Below are 21,221 nucleotides of genomic sequence, written 5' to 3' on the forward strand. Positions count from 1 at the left end.
GGGGGGGCGAGGAAGTTGCTTTGTTACCAAACAGTGTAGGTCAGCTAAATTTGGCCCAGAGAAACTCATGTCAGTCTTGTCTATCTATGACTCATTTCTACCCTCTCCTGCCCATATGCTCTGTTGCCAGAGCCATCCCTTGAGTTATAAAAAGGGCTAATCAACCTTCCTTCTGGAAAAGCCGTGAACTTGAATGAATTTGGAACTAACTCTTGAATTTGGTCCTTCCTTCACATGGGACTGGGGAGGACTGTGTATCTCCTAGAGCCTTCCTGCTCTTGGCTCCTCCAGGAGTGAAAGAGTTTAATAAAGAACGTTTGATACAAAGACAAGACACAAACTGGTGGCCTGTTGTGAAGAAATAAAACAGGACCAAAGAAACATGAGAACATGCTTCAGGAGACCCCACAGTTGGGGACATTTTAGCAAGGGATCTCTGGCACCTACCACAGCAGTTCCACCTGCAGGGCACAGGTACTGCTTTGCCTTCCACAAGTGGGAAAATGGAAGCAAAGTGAATGATGGGACCTTCTATCAGCCCTCTTAACCCATGTCTCTCCCACCCCACAAGCTTACCAGGTAACTAGGGGCTCCAGAGCAAAGACTGGCATTAATTGGGATATCCTAGGCTACATTTCAAAGTGTGGGCTGAAAATCTACTCAGAAGCCTGCCTCTCATGCCCATTGCAATTGGTGGCATTGGTACAGTAAGGACAGGGGTAAGCCAGGAAGGTGTTTTGCTCTTCCTAAAGGCTTGTGAGGGGTCAGAAATGAAGTGGAACTGTTGAGGCTCAGGTTTGGCAGGGTTGTGTTGCTGATGTGTGTTGAGAAACCAGGTGCTTTCCCACATGGCTCTGCCTGGCACTGTGTTTGCAAGGCTGAAAGAAGATGGCAGAGTGGGGGTACTACGGCCAGCTGCTGTGCAGATTTGGACAAAAACAAGCCAGGCCAGTCATCCACCCCTTTTAGTAAGAGCCTGTCCATGAATTCAGCACTGGAAAAGTGTTGAATGGGACTGAAGGCCCATTTGGACTTGTGTAAAAACTTCTTGCTCTGTTTTTTTGACTAGGACAATCAACTTTTCCTTTGTGTAGAGCTATGCTTTTGCTTTCCAAGTAATTTATTTAAATATCATTGCTGCTCTGTCTTTCACCACTCTACTTGCATTGCTTTGGGCTGGTTTTCTCATTTTTATCCAGCCTTCAGAGTATTTGACTCACATGATCTTTCACTCTTTAATTGTTGGTCTCTCATTGATCTAAATCAAAATGCAAATACAAATAAAAGCATCATTGCTATTCACAAGCTGAGAGTCAAAACTAAGCATACAATTTATTTGGAATTCAAATAGAACTGTTTCAGTGCTACAGATTGTTTGTATCGAGTCTAAAAATCTTTATTTCCCTATAGAAAGCAGCACTTTCCCTATCATGAAGAATATGCCTTTGTTTGTGAATGTACTTTGTTAATAGTTCCCCACTGAGTTGTTAAGAATATTGGGTAGAGCTGCAAAACACTTATTTTTCAGCTACGCATGGATATGCATTAAGTCTTGGAATATATTTGGTACATGTCAGTCTGGACTGTTTCTGATTAACTCCCTGGAATTACTACTTCCTTGTTACAGGATAGAGATAGGATTCATACCAAAAGGAAATAATATCTCAAAGGACAAGTGACCCAGCAGTTATAAACTTAGTTAAATATGCGCGTGCAAAGTCATTTGCCATGCATTTAGTGCTACTTAAATGTCATTTCAAGCACCTACATCTGTAGGACTTCTTGGCAGTAACACCAATTATGCAGATATATAGACAATTTCTATCTGTAGACTACTCTGTACAGATGAAGCACGGAAAACTATGTTAATTTGTGCAGTACCTTGGTTAAGTCAGCATCCCCGAGTTAAATGGCAGCACAAAGATTTAACACTTTTTAAACAGAAATGCACAGAAAAGAAGAGTTCTGATTGCTTATCTCTTCAAATTGCCTACTGCAAGAATGAGCTCTTGGGGGATGGCGAGGGAAAAGACTAAGTTGCCATTCATTGCTGGGAATTCCAGTATAGTTCTTTGAAGGCCTTAAAAATAGAGCAGATCCTTAAGCTGATCCTCATGTCAAAATGACAGTTAAAGCTAACAGAAACATAAAATGAGCTCATTTGTTTGGCCTGATTTGTACAGAAACTTCAAAGTTAAAGCCCTTTGCTCTGACACGGATATAAAACTTGGTCTTGTTGAACAGAGGGCAGCAATTTGGAGCTGTTGAATCATGAGAGCTTCTTGTGAACATGAGGGTCTTTGTAGCACAGCAGGGACTTACTAAAGAGCTCAGTGGCTTCCAGAAAAAGTTTGAAGGTCCCCTTTTCTTGTAGGACATCTTCCTCTTCTTCCTCCTCATTCTTTTAAAGATGGGCAAAATCAAGATGAGGTGGTGAAAATTTGCATTTTGCTCTGAATAGCTGAAATGGCATTTGTGTAGTCATGATGTCTTAGTATGTCACGTAAGTCAGTCAACTACTGCTTTGTTGCCTCTATGCCACAATATTCCTCTCAAATACCGTTTGCCCCCCTAGATGCAAGTCTGCCACATGAAGCATGTGTATTTTCTCTCGCACACAGCTTCAGTTATGGTTTTGCTGACATGGTAACAGGTGGGCAAGCTTAGGATGAAAGCTGGATTTCTCAATGCTTTTCAGAGCTTTGCAAGTGCATGTATGAAGAAAGTCATGCTCTAAGAGGCAATATAACTGCATGTGACATGGAGGCCCTTTTTAACCCAGTATAAACCTTACTAGAAAACCAAGCCATGACCAGTGACTCTGTGCAGTATTCAATGAGGTGGATCTTGTTACTCCTGGAAGAGTTGAATAACAAGAGTTGTGCAGTTCACATGAGCAGTAAGATAGTTACACACATGAGAGAAATCTAGCAAGGAGCTACAGGCACTTACGATCCTGCTGTCCCATTTGAGGGCTCTGTAAATTATACAATCCTTGTATTCATGAATTCCAAAAAACATGATTATAGCTCACTACTGCCTGCTTTTCAGAACATTGTACTTCATGCTAAGTTGGCTCTAGGTCATCACTAAAACATTAAGACAATTCAGCCCTTTCAATTTGTTTTTAATGTGAAAAGCTTCATAGTTTTGATATATTTCAGATGCTTTTGACTTTAAAGAACATGGAATCAAATGTGGTGATACAGAGTTTTTATCTGAATGCATTCTAAAGACACTTGTGTGTAAATCAAGAATTGATTGGTAAATTAAATTGCCTAAGCCATGCCAGCAGCAGTGGAGCTGGCAATTGCAAATGCCTGTAATAAAATGTTGCAGACAAGTTATCTCCTTCCTTTCATCAGTCTGTGCACTGTAGCAGAAGCAGCAAGCATTCAAATTGTACTTGATTTCACCACAGAGCACGCTCAAGTGTGGTTCACAAACCTTGGCCTTGAACCATCTGGGGTTTGCAGCTTGGAACCTCATACTCTTCAGCTTATAAGAGTGTTTTGTTACCGCTGCAGTCGTTGCCACTGTTTGCTTTGTAAGTAGCTGCTTTCACTGTTCGGCACACGTTCCCCAATAGCTTTGGTCAGAGCGCTTACATAAACTGAAGTCTAGTTGCTGTTAGCAACATAGGGGATGCAGAGAGCATCCAATTTTCCCACTTTTGAACTTTCTGACCATCAAGCATCATTGCACGTCTGGAGGAAAAAAAAAAATCCAACAAAAACCCAACAAAAAAATCCTGTTCTGGAAGCTCTACTTCCTGTGCTACAAAGTTTTTGAACTAATCACAAACACTGTAAGAAATGGATTTTTTTCTTTTTTTCTTAAATATTTGTACAAAATGCCCCCTCCTTTTTTTCCTTAGCAGCTTATAGTATTGCTCAGTGATGCACTTTGCCTTGCAGGAAAGGGGTAGGCAGAGCATTATTTGTAAGCTTGGTATCATCTAGGTCCAGCCTCTTCCCCATGACTCACTGCAACTCCTGGTTGATGGCATGGCTCATCTCCTCCTACCCACTTCCTTGGTCTCTTCAGATGTTTGCTCAGCTCCCACTTGTCCCTGCAGGCCACTTTACACAGCTATACCTGGTTTCATTCAACTTGAATCTATTCTGCCCTCTGTTCCTGTCATGTTTCTTGTTTGCTGGACACTTGTACTCCACACAATATTTACCTAGAGCTAAAAGATACTGTAACACAACGCTTATAAAGCAGGTGACTGGAGATGATTCCTTCCATACCGGCATCACTGCCTTCTAGATCATTCTTCCAAGGAGCAGAGAGCAGTTCAGGGCACAGGGCTGTAGGACAACATAACAGTAACCCCCCTGCCTCAGCTAAGTAATGCTAATTTGACTGGCTAGCGCAGGTAACAGTAATAGTGGAAATGAAGTGGGATGGACTTCAGTATGAGCTACACAAGCATACTGTGCCCCTGGTAGCATTAATAAAATTCTCAAAGGTGCTAGTATAGGCAGACCAACATGGCTCTGTGCCCCAACCGATCCCAGTTCCAGCGCTATAGTTCCCCTGGGGGCTGTGAATATATCCTTGTGTGTACATTGCTCCCGTTGCTATGGTTGGCAACCACCAAACTTAAAGCTGAATGTAGTCTCTGGGGGGTAGAGACGTGTGGTTTAGCTGTGCTGCAGTCACACCTTGGATGGCAGCGTGAACAAACCAGATGTGCTGAAAACAGCACTGCAGGGCTGTCACTGCTGCTGGGACTGCCTGGGAGATGAAAACATCTTGCAAAGCAGAGAAAAATGAAAACCTGCTTTACCTGTTTGAATATAAATAGGCAGCTCTCTTCCTTTTCTTCTTCCCTCTTTCAAAATGGACCCAACATTCACCCAGCTAGGTGACTTTTCTACCATAACATCTAATGACCCCAGACTCATGGTCCTTTCATGCCAGCGTTTCCCTATGCTTTATTTCTTCTGAGCTTGCCCTGTGCCATCTCTTTGCCTGTGTCCTCAGCTGGGGTTTCAAGTCCCAGCATCAGCTAGAGCCTGCAGACACTGCTGAGCAGATGCTGGAGCTGCTGCTTGCACAGCCCTGCTGCTGTCGTGTGGCATTGTGCCTCTGTACAAGGCAGTGGCTCCCAGCACATCAGCTGTGGATGTGGAGACAAGACCTAGTGTAAAGTAAACCATGTTTGTTGGTTAACTTTTCTGGAAAAAAATCCTCTCCTTGTGTTCAAGTAACTATGGTAAAATTAATGTAGATGCAGGCTGAGAGAAGGAACAAGGACAAGGTGGGGATGGCAGGAAATTGCAGTGTGTTCATTAGCATATGAAGAGGGCTAAATTTATACCAAGTGCAAGGAAGGCAGCATGATTTAGTGGGCATTTAGGAAGGTATTCACATTTTCACTAAACTACTGCAGAAGCTTTTTCTGAGGACTGCACATGCCTCTGACATTCCTTTTGAAGAGACTGATATTCCTTCCTTACCGCAAATGAACTCAAACATGCTTGAGAAAAGTCCAAGTCTGAAAATTCAAGAAACTTGGATCGAGCTGCTGACTTACTACCAGCTGTGTGTGCAAAACAAATCACTTCATTTTCATATGCTCTGAAACAAGGACTGCAATGAAATTAAGGTGTTGCCTCACAGGTTCCTTGAGACATGGATCACGATTATTGGAGATCCCTAGATGATTAGTAAAGTGCCACTACTGATGCTACCCAAAATAAAGTAATCCTCAGTTGGGGAATACCGTGGTTACGTTGCAAAGTGGAAAGTCAGCCTCCTTACAGGCACTCATTATGTGAGCCTGGCAGTTGATGGTGGTGATGATGTGTCCTCTTTTATGTACTTTTCGATACACAGTTCAGCCTATTGTGGATCTTGAAAGCTTAGAACTAAGAATATTGATTTATAGAGTTTCTGAATTGTCACTGAAATTTTAGGAGTGTATTTAAAAAAAGAAAAAGCTTTTATTGAACAATATCTGTCACCTTAACTGGCGTTTCCTGTGGAGTGAGATATTCTTTGGTGTAAGAAACACTGAGAATCTGGTCAATATTTGTGTACAAAAGTATATCTGGACGTCTCTTATGCCAAACCTTACAACATTTTCACTTGAAAGGTTGAATGTTATAACCCGTATTTCAAGCAGGATTAAATGCAAGTAGAGAAAAAGCTACCAGGAGTTTGTACAGGAGTTGCGGTGGAACTGGTCTTTCGTTTTGCACATCTAGCCATACTGTGGATTCAGTCTGACTTAAAGGAGCAGTTTCCAGAGTACTCACAATTTTGTGTGCCAGCCACCACAGATCTGTAAGGCCTCAGACTTGGAAGGCATGTGCTTCTCTTGAATGTATGTACCAAAGATAGCACACTGCTAAGAGTCAAAATAAGATAGTATAGGTATATTTGAAATTTACTTAACTAAGATTTTCAGTCCTTGTTTATAGACATGAAAAAGAACCAGATCCAAAAAACTGTATTTAAAAGGTTGTAGTCAGAAGTAATTAATGTTTAAAGTGACTGTATAACCATACACAGCCAACCTACATAAGTGCAGATCCTCAAGAGGTTTGTGATTAGTAGTTAGCCTTACTTCCTGCCTAATATATTGGTACCTTGAGATGTTATAAACACTATGTACTGCTAAGAATTGTTCACAGTGTGAAGACTTCATTGCAGTAACTGATTCTTCTAGTTGAAGTTTTAGCTCAAAATAGCATGCTTCTACTTCTAGAGGAAGTCGTCAGGCCAAATCCTGATAACCTCCCACCTCTGCTTCCTACTGCTCCTTCCACCCGTAATGCTGTCACGGCAAGCCCCTGCTGAAAAGGCCAGGATGTGACATTGCAGGTCACCGTGGCTCCTTAGTCTGCACGGGGAATTATTACTGCGTTACGTGAGATGAATTGCATCTTTCCAGCTAGATTCTGAGTGAAGGAATATAACAGAGAGGCGTATAGGTTCACTGCACCATTGCTTGTGCTACCCTGGCTCAGTGAATTTGGGGCTGAATAAAGCATGGATCATCAGTGGATCAGTTTTGCAGGCTCCTTCATTTGCCCCTCTGTCTGAATGGGCCTGGCCACCCCAGTCCTTGGGAGTGCCCCAGATGCAGTGGGCTGGAGAATGTGCAAAGCTCACCCAAAGACTTCCAGAGCTGCCTTTTTAAAATATTTGGCCCTGTGGGCTCCCAAGGACCGCCAGAGTGGAGCAGCTCCTCTGAAAAGTGTGATGATCTGGGCCTGTTCTTCATATTTAAAAGACTATCTTGAAGTGCACTGTGGAACGCATACCTAAATTTCTCTAACCCTGAGAGTTTTCAACCCGGCTGCATATGTTGTCCTGTGGGTGTCCACCTTGCTCCTCGTCTCCTGTTTCTCCAACAAAGCTTTGGTTTATTTCCTTTTTGCTAATTCCAGATGCCCTTCTCCTCCCTCTGTGCACCTCAGCTCCACAGCTGGCGTGGACTCACTCTCTAGTCCTCGGGCCAGCTCCCTCCCAGCTGATACAGGATGCTACACCCTCAGCTGGTTGCACAAAGAAAGTGCGGAAGGAGCTGGGCCCAGGGGATAGGGCATAACCTATTCAAGTATCGTGTGGGAATGGCTTCTCCTGTGATGTTACACTGGTTTCTACACATAACAAAAAATACCCCTTTCCTCCTGGCCTGCCAATTTCCCCTCTTGTTTCTTTCTTCCTTCCCCTGGCTTCAGACTCTCTCCCTGTATGGCCTCTCTGAAGCCACTGTGCTTAAAAGACAAGGTAGTCTGTTTCTTACCTGGGTGTCAGACTCAGACAGGTTTAGGAAAAATCTAATTCTCTCAGGTCTGTGGGTTCACGGGGTATTTAAAATAATGATTCCAGAATTGATTACTGTTTTCTTAAACTGATGAGGGTTCTGTCAGTTTGTGTCCAAGACAATGACTATAGACAGGGAGCCTGGAAAAGTTCGGGATGGAGCGGTGCAGCTGCTGCGCTGGGTCCTGCCGGGGCTCCCCCAGCCTGGCCCGCTGCTCCACTCGGGAGTGCAGGGAGTCCTTGCACTGGATTTGCACTGGCTTGGATGATGGGAACAAATGTCTGTCAGAAGCAACTTTTACACACAAGAATTGTAAACAGAAAACTTCATTAACAAACTCCTGACACAGCCTGACCCTTCTCTTGTGTAGTTAATAGCTAAACTCCCGCTTCCTTCAGTGGGGCAGTATGGGTTTTTCTGTCTACATAGTGCTCAAGGAGTACTGAGGTAAGGACTGCTGCATGCCTAACAGCTGCAAAACTAGGGTGCTAGCAAAATGCAGCTTTATGGTTATTTACTCTTGTCATAGCAAATTCTTTCTTTTTCAATACATTCCTGAGCTCATTCTCCCGGGCTCTGCAGTCCATTACTGCAAATGTGGCAAGAGCCTGTCTACTAAAAACAGAGGCCAAGGCATGCTCAGGAAAGTATTACAAGTATTGTTTTGCATTTGTCCGCATATGCTTATCAAGCAAACATGTAAATATATATTTGCTTGTGTCTTCCAAGAGAGTAATTTATTATATGAGTGTGCATATACCATAGGTGATCTTATCTGGAATTTTTAGCGAATGCAGGACCACATACCGCGGTGTTTTCTCAGTTGTTACTCAGGAAAAACTCACAGCTTTAACATTATAGTGCCTATATACATGCAAAACCATAATACCTTGCACAGGGTTTTTCTTTCGGTTCAAAAGTTATAATACTTTCATCATCATGAGACAGTACAAAAATGTACAAGTGAAGCTCTTTATAAATTCTATTGGAAACTTTTGGACATGCATCTTTGAGTCCACTGTAAGAGACTTAACCTCCTCCTTCTCAAATAAAAAACAGGATTCTGTTTCCAGCCCAGAATTCATTAAACACTCGGTCAAATCTCTGTTCTTTCACATTTGCCACTTCTTCCCCAGTTATTTCCAGAATTTTAGAACTTTTCTGCATTTCTAATAACTCAGGATAGCCATTCCAAACTGAAGGAATCTAAAAAGTTGTGCTAGGACAATAGTTGTCCCTAACCAAACTGAGTCACCAGGTTCGGAGAAGGAATTTGGGCTTGTCCAATAAAACCAAGTAAGAGCATGGCGAGTGTTTTGGATTATTAAAATAAGATCCATAAACTATTTAAAGGGTAGTAAAAAGTTCAGCTTTTACATATCACTTTGATAATACCTGGGGATTTTAGTAACAGACAGGATTTTTTTTTTTAATTTATTTTTTAAAAAGGGCTAGAATGCTTTCTTCTTTCTTTTTCTTTCTTAACAACATACACAAAAGCAATATCCCCCAAAGCAGACTTGCACTCGGACATGAGATGGAAAACTTATGTTTGTAAAAGCCATCTCCTTTTGCTTAAAGCAGAGAGATGTGCTGAGAAACTGGTACAGTATGACAACATTTTAAACACAGAGGAGACAAGATTTATCTGGCTGGTATACAATATAAAACAAAAATCGGACACCAATGTTACAGTATTATATTGAAACAAACCACAGTAATTAGATGCTTTGAAGTCAAGCCTATATTTTCTTCAGCTTTTTCATGAATTATTGATCCACTTTCCTCATTATATGGAATGGCAGGCTCTTGCAGTAAATGGACAAGTGACTACAACATTTATATAATCAAATATCCTCTGATTCTGGCAATGAAACATGTTTGTGTGTAAAACACCCTTTCTGAATTGACATCCCTGCAAAACAGATTTACAAGAATAACCACATTCCTTTTCTTTTGTCTCTAAAACACAGCTTCCTTTGCATCATCATGCAATCCAGTATTTTACACTGATTGTATTAAGCAAAATATTTTCCAAGAGCCTGTATCGTCCATTGTGCAAGAGAACATTTCTTCTCTATAATGAGATGTAAATAAACTGTCTCACTTACCTTATTTTCTCCATCTCTGCCGCAGAGGCCTACAAGAAATCAAATAATAGGAGCAAGTGAATGAAAGAAAACATTCACTCTGCAGATTTATGCATAGTTAAGGCTTTCCAAATGGTTTTCGACAAGTGTCTACAAAGCGACGTTAAGCGAACCCCACATCTGCATTAGCCGAAAATAACATTGACAGATGAACTGGGGAATAATGCAGCACGCTGCAGGAGCACTGTATACCCACGAGCCATGGGCAACAGAATGACTCAGTTGTAGCGCTGAGGCAGAAAATGGGGAGGGAAAAAAAAAAAAAGCAAGCAGCAGCAAGTAACAGGTTACTGTGCCTCCTGGGTTTCAGAGGAAAAGTTGAAATGCGGTGCTACCCTCTGCACGGTGGGCATGGCAGCAGTGCTCTGCTGCCTGGGAAATGACAGTGACTTCATCACACGTGAATTTTGAGTTCAATTCATCATCTTTCACAGAGCCCAACAGATGGAAGGGACACAAGCTTGCCTCCTTAGTGGGAGTTTCGAGTAATCAAATTACTTTCCTCAAGTAATATGCTATCTTGACAATTAGCATCTGAATACACGGAGGCTTTTCGTTAACCCTTTCACTGCTGCTTACCCGGGCTGTAGCTTACAACTCCAGTAACTCCTCAGGTCCCTCTCCCTGCCGCTGCAGCCAGGCTCCCATTAACCCTTTGACAGCGGCTCGGCGCTCCTGTAGCCCTGAATCTTTACATCCCGGCAGAGCTGTAGGTGGTCATTTCATTAATCTGCCTGGTTTCTTTTTACCATACAGATGCTGTAAATCCCTGCTTATCTATAGCACGGAGACTCATTAATCTCTCTGACATTACTTAATCAAAAGCATAGTCTTGTTAACCCTTTGGTTTCTTTTTCATCATTATCTCGTGTAGATCCTTAATAGCTGCTTCCATTTCATTTTATCACAACACTGGCACAGAACCTCATCAATCCTCCTGGTCCCGCTTTATTGTAACTAAGGAATGAGCACTCGGAGCAATCCTGCAATTTCCAGAGCCAGATAAATCCCAGCATCTCAGAATCTCTTACTTATACTGAAGGCATTGCCCATTAATCATGAACACTTTAAACCTTATTGATTAATGGCTAACAATCATATTTGGGTATGAAATAAATTAAAGATTAAAAATAGGGAAATGTAAATTTAATCACTTAACCAGCAGGAAATTTGTCAAACTGCCTAATAAAACATCCCAAATGACAAATTGTTGGTTCTTCACTGGGTCACTCATCTTCCCTTCTTCTCATTTACTTTTGATTTGCCAATTAGATAAGTTGTCAGTCAGGCTGGTGTTTGCATGATAATTTCTGATGACACACATTAAGGATTTTAGGCATTCACCGTAACTTGGTACGCAAGAAGCCAGCTGCAGGAAAAGCCCTCCTCAGCTTCCCAGTAATGGATGTAATACACGTCTTATGTGGTCCCTGCATGTCTGTTGGAAGCACAGGATTGCCAGTGATAAATCCCAGATTTTGAGATTAAAAATCTAACCTAGGGACCCATAATTGCTTTCTCTAATTTATATCTATCCACTGAATCCATGTGTATTCTGTAGTATGCAGGAAATAGTTTGAATGTTACTGACCAGAAAATGAACCACAGGGGCTTTCTCCCTGGGCATGGGAAGCTACTGGCAGCCCCATGGGCTTGCCAGTTTGGTTTTCCAGACATGAACTCTCAAAAACTGCCCTAATCTTCATTTTCCTGTCATTCTGGGGAGACTGGACATAGTTTTCTCCAGGGCCACTCACAACTGCTTTGCCTTGAACTGTGGGAGTCACCCATGAAGAGAGAATAGTTAGAATATCTGATTTCAGTGCCGCTATTATGGCAATATCTACAGACATAAGAGGAAGCTGCCTGGCCTTGCTTTTGCCTAGTGCTTTGAATATTGCTGTACTCACAGGGTCGGGGTGGGAGTTGTTTTGTGTGATTAAAGCGCAGGATGGAGAAGAGAAGCTGTAGGCTGGCTTTCTGGCTATACTCATCTGTGAATGCAGGTGAGTCATTGGCTGCCAATCCCGACAGGAAATTAGTGGGGAAAAAATGCACAGCAAATGCCTGACACCTAAACAAACCAGAAAACTAAACCAAGCTGCGATTACTTTTTTTTTTTTTATGGTAGGGCTTTTCTTTTACCTCCTCACAGCAAAAGCTGCTTGTTTTGTGTAACATGGCCAGTTTTCCTTTGGACCATCGAGGATGTTCTCCTCTGCTTTTTCCTGACAGCCTGTGCAGAGAAGAGAGGGCTCCTCTCTGATGCGGGAGCAATGGGTTCAGCTCAATTCTCCTCGAGGAGGATGCTCTGACCCAGGTCAGAGCCCTTTCTGGGCTGTGGCACTGCAACACTCCCTTATTTCTTTTGATGGGGATCCACTTCTAGTAAATAAATAGGAGCACATGAAAGCACTAGAGTCTGCGTGTTTTTCAGGGGAATGCCTTAGCTTTCAGCCTAGAGAGTCAAATGAGCACATAGCAACTTGAGATGTTGAAAACAGAGAGAGAAGCATCTGTAGAAATGTAGCTTTCATCCCAAGCAGTTTATTTTTTCAGATAATTGTGTTTCTTAGGGAGGTCCCTTTTTCATCCTTTTCTTTCTCCTCTTTTCTTCTTCTTCTTCCTCTTCTTCTTCCTTTTTTATTTTTTCTTCACTTCTTTTTTTCCCCAAAAAAAGCCTTAGCAACTCAAAATTATTTTAAAAGTCTGTGGTTTTCTGAAACAGCTCTGTTTTCACAAGGTGACATTTTTACTAGGGCAAAATTGCTGTTTCCTAGCCAGATCCCTGCCATTGATATAGCCTGTGGAAGTTTAGAGGTTACATCATCCTCCCACTGCTCTCTCTGAAGGCTCCTATCTGAAATATCCTACTGAACTGATTTTAAAATTTATTCTAAACAGTTCTGAATTGGCCACTTTTAGGACCAGTCTTGTCCTGAAAGACTTGTGGAGCCTATTTCAAGCAGAAAGCCTGAAGTAAAGGTTGGTATAAGAATGTCCTTTATGGTGTCATTCATAAGTTGCTGCTTGCTAGTGGGTTGATTCATTTCAAGTGCTTCTTGATGCCTGAACTGAGCAGTGTGATTGAAGCTGTGTGATTTTTTTTTTTTTAAATAAAATATTAAGATCTGTAATTACCTTTAATTATAGAAATATGAGATGTGATTTAAACACCTGGTTTTTTTAAAACAATATTAATGCAATGTCACTAAAGAATTTATTTAATCAGCCTAAAAGTAACAACTTTTGCTTTTAAAAAAAAGGTTGGTCTCAATAATTCAATATCCTACATTTGCATTGATAGTTTCCTACTTAAACTACTGAGACTGGTTTGAAGATTTTCCTATTTACAGAAGTACTTGCTGTGGCAACTTTGCCTAGAAGCACTTTCAGGCAATGCCAAAGAGTACTGGTAGAAACTTGACTTGTTTCTAAGTATTTGAAGAAAACAAGTGTAAAACACAGAACAAGTGTCAAGACTCTCCTTTTCTGGAAGTGCTGAGCATTTAAAAGTCCGTTTTGGAGAAGGTATTTAAAAGGCAAATCAGCTGTCTTTTATTTTTTTTAAATCACACCCACCCCACCCCCCCACTTATTCTAGATTGCAAGTTGATATTCTTTGATATTCTCTGAGAACAAAGTGATTCACTGGCTTGAATGAAAGCAGGGATGCTGTTAATGGAAACCCCAGGAAGTTTTACTGTGGTTTTTTTTCGCTTTAGAATATGGTTACTGTTTTACTGTTTTTCAGACAGCATGACAACCTCTGAGTTGTTTTCAAGTCAGCAGAGCGAATGAAAAACACTGTGATCCCCTAATTTTTATCTCCCCATGTTTGATTAATGAGTCAAACAATCTCAAGACAATGGCAGAACGTTCTTAGTCTTTGATGTGCATAAAACTTAATATAGTGATCCAATTCTTTGATTTTTTGTTATATGTTTGGTGTCTATAGTGTTGATTATTGAACCAAAACATTTTAAAATAAAACAAAAAGTCATCCCGATAGTCTATCCACTAAATTATATTCAATTCACATAGTGACTGCACTGGTAAAATACTGTGTTTGTTTTATTTCATTTATTGTATTATCACTTTCTGAAGGATGGGCAGCCATGAGATTTCAGATCTTCCAGATGTCTGATGAAATTTCTTTCCTCTAAGACCTTGAGGTCAATTTTTGTCCTTCTGCATCTTCCCAATGTAGGTGTGAAAAAGGAGGAATACCCTGGAGGTGACATCTTTTTCTTTTTAAAAATTATTTATTTTTCCTTATTATTCATTGTTTTCTTGGAAAGAGATGTTTCATTTTAGAGGGAGGGACAAGATCCAGAGCCTGTTCATTGGTCTTCCTGTTGAGTTCAGTGGGCTTTGGATTGGCATGTTGGCTGGTTACTACCAAATGTATGAGCAAAGAAAGAGTAGCATGAAGTTACTGCCGCTCATTTAGTCTGCCTGTTATTACTCTATTAGTATTGTGGGAGTTGCTTTTATTTCTGTGGTGAGGAAAGCTGTAAATGAGAGTTCACTCACAACTAAAGTTGTCTGGACTTCTGGCGCATTTGTAAACTGTCACATGTTTTCAATCACAACTATTTCACTTCAGCATTTCTTTTGTGCTTGCAGTGGCACTAAAGTTTTATTGATAGGAACCACTGTTGCTGTTTTCCTTTTTTTCCCTATAGGGTACAAGAGTAAAAGGTTTGATTTAATAACATTTACAGACTACATAATTTGATAGGATCAATCTTTAATTAGACTCTTAATCAATTTTTAGAGATTTCTTTGTATAGACTTTAAAGTACCACTCAAGTGATTCCTGACGAAAGACTAAAACTTAACCTATAGAAACTTTAATAGAGCTGGACAAAGTGTCCAGTTGCATTTGATTTGGCTTCATGTATTGAATGTATCTAATAGATGTTTACAAAAGAATAATCTTTCTGTAAAACTCTTGCCTGAAATTGTCATGGAGCTACAAAGAAAATTGAGTCCAGTTCTCCACAGTTGCCACTGTAACAGATATTCTGTTCAGAAAGCACCTCTTCCAAGCATACCTCACACACATTCTTGGACAATTTGAAGACAGTAAACATATAAAAGGTGAAAAGGCTTAACACTGAGGGAAGAACGCAGAAGAGGTCAAGACTAACATCCTGTATCCCTGCAATACTAAGGAACTTGTTGGGACCATTGGACATTTTCCCTTGGAAAGAGGAACATCACACACACTAGACAGAATGGGAAGGTTTCATTAAGCTGTGGGGTTTTTGCATGTCTGACCTGAGGAAAAGCAACTGTCAACCAGTTTAGACATAAGTAACCATGAGTAAGACATACCAAATCTCTCAACACCACCAAGAGTAGCATTGCACCTTCCCAGCATTCCCTCCCTAGCTCGGACCAACTTCTGATGCTTTTTAGGGTGAAAGGAGAAATCTTCCACAGCAAAATTAGGTGATAAATAGAAGCCCAGATGTTTGGGACTAACTGCATACAACAAAGATACAACATAAATAGACGCAACTCAGTAAAGAAATAGATAAATTGTCCTTTTAATTCTTAGAGCAGATGACTAAGTTCAACACCCAAAATTTTCACACCACACCTGAATGTGCATCTCCAGATCACCCCTACTCTGTGATGCAATGTCCATAAGGCTGCTGGGCTCCATCTTGAAAGACTTAGATTTTTTTTTGTTTTTCTTCCCCCCGTGTGTTCCTGAACACTGCTAAACTGATTGAAATCAGAGGGTGACTCTAACCATGTAAAATTTTGTATGAACAGTTTATCTGCATTTGATCATGTACCAATTTTAGGTTTAAAGCTTATTAATCCCACCCTGTTTTTAAATTCCCATATGCATTTATGAAGAGATGTCTTATTTGAGAGGGAAAACAAGACATGATTGTCTGACTGCTCTCAGATTATACTCCTTTCCCTCAGTCATTTCAGTATCCCTTCTCTGGATCTATTCCAAATTAACTTAAATCTGATTTGAAAGTGGGTGATCAGAGCTGTATATCATGTACAAAACACCTTGGCAGTACCTTGTATAATAATATGAATGCTTCAGTGACTCTAAAGAAAATATATCTGCAGTGCATCTTAGGCTTGTCTCAGATTTACCATGGTTTTGTCACATTGGAGGCTCATAGCTGTTTTACAGTCTAACAGCACACCTAGATCTCCGTTTCTTTGCTGCCTCCAAATGATGAGCTCCACAGCATGAAGTCTTTATTGGGATGGCTTTGTGTTAAATTTCATCCTGTTTCCATTATTCTGCTTATAAATAAAACAGTTCTTATATGAGCTTCCTAATTGCTGTCAATGCCTCCAAATGTCTTTATCATTTAGGCAAACCTGTTTATTGACTCAAAGTCACTAACAAGTATTTGTAACAAAATGTGTCCAAAAACCTCTTCCAAAGTTCGAATAACCTCTTCCTAACCCAACAGACTTAATTTTTTAACATGCTACCTTTTTTTAAATACAATTTTCATTCAGGTTAATAATATTGAATCACTCTTCATTATACCAGTTTTAGACAGTAATTCTCAGCTGAGCACTTTATGAACTGCTTCATGCAAAACTAGATAGATCAGGACACGTTCGTTGAGTATGAAATAGGTTCTCTTAACAAAAAGTTACTTTTGCTAAAACTGTTGTGTTTTATGCCACCTCTCTGCATCCTTGATTGCTCAGCTTGCTTGACCTTGAAGCCTTTGTTCCACTTCATGTTACATTTTCTCCTTACCAGTTAGAATGTAACTTTTGAACCAATGCACAGAGTGAAAAGCTTTGCTTCTGAGCTTGCGCTTAATGTGTCAATTGATCAGGATTTTGGGCCGGGGATTACCACAGGATTCCTGATATCACCAGGGTGAATAGGCTCAGTTTGATTCTGCCTTAATTATGGTAGTTTCTGTTAAACCTTCCTCATTTTTAATCAGATATCCTACAATTATTCCTATGTTCACTATCATTCTTACTGAAAGATGAGGGAAAGTATCCCTTTAATAACTGGACCACTGAACTTCTGTCTGACCTTCAGCATACACTAGGTCTTCCTTCTTTTTTTCTCTGTCTGTATGGTTGAAGATCTTTTCAGCACTAGTCTTTTAAAAATCCTTAGCAAGGTCCAACCTCACTGAAATTTTGGCTGAAAGAGACTAGGGAATAACCCCAACAAAAATAAGACAAAAAGAAGTCTTGGGCATTTTTCTCACTGCAGGCCTTTAAGTACTCCGTGGCGCATACTGCATGTGTGAACAAGTATCAAATAGCCAGAAATTAAATTGAAACTATAACCTACAGGCTTCTCTTTCACGTGCTTGGGAAAACATAGCATTCTCAAGATGTTTTATTTCCTAATATTTTAGGATATTTGTTTTGCTTCCTTAGTTTCATTTTCACTCTGTAAAGTCTCAGAGCCAGATTTCCAACAGGGGTAAATTAGCAGAGCTCCAGTGAAGTCAAGCCTTGCTGATTTATACCACTAGAGGGTCTGCTCTTAAATGGCTGTTTCGGTGAGTCAAGCTGATTTCTGTCATACCCAGTACTCTCAGCTAGCATGAAATGCCATAGTCCCTCTCAAAAAACAGTCCCAAAAGAACCCACATGTCTTCTAAATGTCGCTTGGCAAAGCACCCAGTGAAACCTGAACAAAGACTATCGAAAACAGGAGGCTTCCTGCCTTAAAATGACAGCTAAGACTCCACTTGATTTGTTCAGTATGCTTTTTCTCAATCAGATGATTTGAACCTGTGCATGTAATTAATGTGATTAAAGTGCTTATTTGTATTAAAATAGTCCTTGTAGCTATCAGCAGAGAGGAGGATCCGTGGTGCTAGGAGCTGTATGAACTCCTCATATGAAGACAAAAGCCTTTCCCAGACAATCTGACCAGCTAAAATAGAGACAGATACGTGCAGTATTTTTATTTCCTTTATGATGCAGAGACACAGCATCACTTTTGTCTTGTGAGAATCAATTGAACAATTATGTTTTCTTTACAGTTGTTCAGCATCATATGATGCTGTAGAATTACAAAAGGTTAAAATAGTGAGGTGAAGCCACACTGCTTGTCCAACTGAACCTCTGTACACTTCATTTCCAGCTAGCTTGACTCCAGTGTGACCCCACCAGCTACAATATAACTGTAAATATTGAAAGTGAGCGGAGACTGAGGAGCCAGAGGAAAATGCAATCTAATTGACTAACTGGAGTCTGTCTCTTAAACTAATACATGGCACTACTGACTGCACATTGCCAGTATACTTATGTGGGTGTCTATATTACAGACATTGCTAACTGTAATTACAGGCATTACATTAAAGTATTCAGCCACAGCAGTTGCCATTTAAAAAGCTCCTGTTTGTCAATAGATAACATAAAGTGGTATCTGAGACAGTCAGAAGTAACTGCAATATCCTGGACTACTGACTCCTGACTTGTTAAGGATGGTTGTGTACTGCGTGGGACCAAAACCTGGGTCACCATTAGCCAGGGTGGCATATGAATTCTAACATAGCTGATCCTATGCATTTCTGTGTTTGCATCTTTATATCTCTACATATGTCTCTACATACTGGATATGTTTTGTTCGTGAATGTTGGCGATGGGAAGTGGGAGAGAGAGATGAGAGGGGGAGCAGAACTGCAAAATTCCTACGTCCTACACTTGTAGAGCTCTATTTGTTACAAAACATGCATTTTCTGCTCTAACTACATCTACATCTATCTAAGTGATAGGAGTAATCACCTGTGGTCCTGTTAAACGAAGCTTCACCTTTTATTTTTCTTATTGTGGTCACTAGCTTTGTGCCCTGTTTTCAGCACCACTCCTAAAGGAAGGGTTCAGAGGGAGGCAACCAGAGGGCTGAGAGAGAGAGAAAACTCTTCCTAGCAAAAAACAAGACTGAAATGATTAAAGATAATTGTCTTCAAGCAGGGAAGACATAGCTGTAAAGAGAAAGGAAATCAACCATTTTCCATGTTCAGTGTGGACTGAATAGGAAATAATGGGTTCAAAGTGAAGCCAAAAGATTTAGGGAAAATGTTAGGGGGAATATTTTAATCACAGGGATAGTTATGTACTGAGGGGGTTTTCCATAATAGCTGTGGGGCGTCCCATAAAGTTTGGAAGGATTTACATACATCTTTCCTGTCTTGGGACAGGAGGACAGACTGGACAGCTTTCATGGTCCTTTCTGACTCTTCTGACTATGACTGCTCCCCCACAAAGAAAGGACAATGTAAACCAGTGCAAACATTTCCTCCAACAAACAGAATTTGCTCTCTGCTTTACTGCCTTCAACATAAGTCAGTTCCTAAGGCACCAGTGCTTCCCTGGGACCCATGGGCTGGGGAGCTAGTGAGTCTCTTAAAAATAGGACATTTGTGTTCATGCTTTTGTCACTTATGAACTTGTCTGTGGACAGGGAATAGTAAAATAAACAAGGTGCAGAGATATACGCAGACAATGTCACAGATTTTCCTTGAAAAGAAAGCCAAACTTCAAAGCTTTCACTTCTCCTGTCACACAGCACTGGTGGAAAACAATATCTGTTTATTGATTCACCTTATTTTTTATCCCCTTTCCAACCAATGTGTGTGGTGTTTCAAAGTCATATCTGTGGGGCTATATCTATTTCTGGAACAACGGGTATTCCAGACAATAAAAAGCCATGGCCTATGATAGATCATTTGGATTTGTGCCTGTAATTGTTTAAGAAGAGAACTTTACTTAAGCAATAAAAGAATGAGGCCAGAGAATAATGTTAAGGAGATCTTTGATCTTCCTCCTTCAAACCAGTCTCTCTCTTCACCAAAGGAATAAGATATTCCTAAAAATATTATGGAAGAGATAAAAAAAAATCTCCCCAAACCCACAGCAGACTAGAAAGGAATTAGGATGTTACTTGAATCAAAGGAACTGGTTCTAGTCACCACTTTGGCTTATGTGCCAAGAAAATCTAAGTATGGGGAAGAAAAGACAAGACCATAATCCTAGAAGTGCTGCTGGTTGATGCTGCTTTTCTTTTTTACCAAAAGACACCTCATTGATGTTACGGTACATGCAAAATATGCATCTGTAAAACAAGCTTAAAAAGTTGCATGCCTGCATCCTTCACTGTTAAAGTTATGAAGTGTTTTCTGCTATCTACCTGGAGGTCAAGAGATGACAAGGGACTATTATATATTCATAATATATATCTACATAGCATGTAGATATATTTATTTGGATAACTCACTGGGACCATCAAGATGGTGAATATTAATTACCATCCAATTAATCTGTGAGATAAGATAGGGCTTAGAGAGGTGCCTATTTTACAAAGAGCTTGAGTTCCTTAAGGGAGCCCCAAGGTCAGACCGTGATGTTAAAAGGTACTTGAACCTTACTGTCCCAAGACTTCAGGTAATTTGATAACTACTTAATCTACCTCTTTCTTTACCTCTTTTTAGGCAGGCTATGAAAGTAAGAAAAGCTCCTTTTGCCTGCTCCTCTCGGAACTCCTGTGTAAGAGCCAGCCAGGTTCTCACTGCAATATTGTCTAGTAAATAAGGTAAAATATTTCCTAAGCTGCAATGATTTTGGTTTCTGCAAAGACACAGTGTTACTGGTCTCTGTCAGCATTGCTGAGTCCAGTTCTGTCATTGTAATAATTTTAAGTGTACGGTGACTTCTATGCAGGACTTGGATGGTGTCTTAATTGCTACAGGGTCGTAAGAGGTCTCTTCTTTTTATATTCACTGTGTTGTGCATTAGCATTCTTCTCAGGGGTTCTTTTCTGTGAGTTTAAAGAAGTCTGTTCTTACTCCTACACAAAACGTGGAATTGTTAGGCTTTACTGTGGAGACATTAAATCAGACTCTGGAGATTCCTTTGTCGAAAAGGAAACTGTATTGTTAAAATTACATCTGGCTTTTGCACGTGTCACATTTCACAGGAGCATTGAGCCCGTATTATCTAGTGGCTTTGCTTGCAGTCTTTCTTCACACAGTGCTATTTTTAGATTTTCATCCTGTTGGAATTCAATAGTCTAGTTGTCAAGGCAAGCAACAGAAGATAGCTAAAGTTGAATTTGTCAATGATTCAGCTATGTTCGTTGTTACTATTACTATATAATCTTACCATAGTGGGGGACAAATACCACATTCAGGACATATAATTGCATGGAACTGTCAGGTTTTAGATTGAAATTATAAAGTGCTTAAATATAATTACAAACTAGGTTTGAATCATTACAGAATAAGTAGAAGGTTATCAAAAGACTC

General features: G+C 40.4%; 1 protein-coding gene across 2 annotated transcripts in view; it reads right to left on the reverse strand.

The window, feature by feature from the left end:
* The window catches only part of BEGAIN (brain enriched guanylate kinase associated), a 156,483-nt gene that overhangs the window by 106,285 nt on the left and 28,977 nt on the right, over positions 1-21,221 (reverse strand). Inside the window, exon 2 of one of the 2 annotated variants that reach the window (XM_087747692.1) lies at positions 9,898-9,926. In XM_087747692.1, coding sequence (XP_087603818.1) covers positions 9,898-9,926 — 29 coding nt within the window. Of the gene's footprint in view, positions 1-9,897; positions 10,135-21,221 lie in introns of those variants that run through there. The other variant, XM_087747693.1, reaches the window with a different exon arrangement.

This window comes from Nipponia nippon, unplaced genomic scaffold, assembly GCF_047370975.1.
Source record: "Nipponia nippon isolate SJK-2023a ecotype South Korea unplaced genomic scaffold, ASM4737097v1 scaffold_11, whole genome shotgun sequence".
NCBI classification, from domain to species: domain Eukaryota; kingdom Metazoa; phylum Chordata; class Aves; order Pelecaniformes; family Threskiornithidae; genus Nipponia; species Nipponia nippon.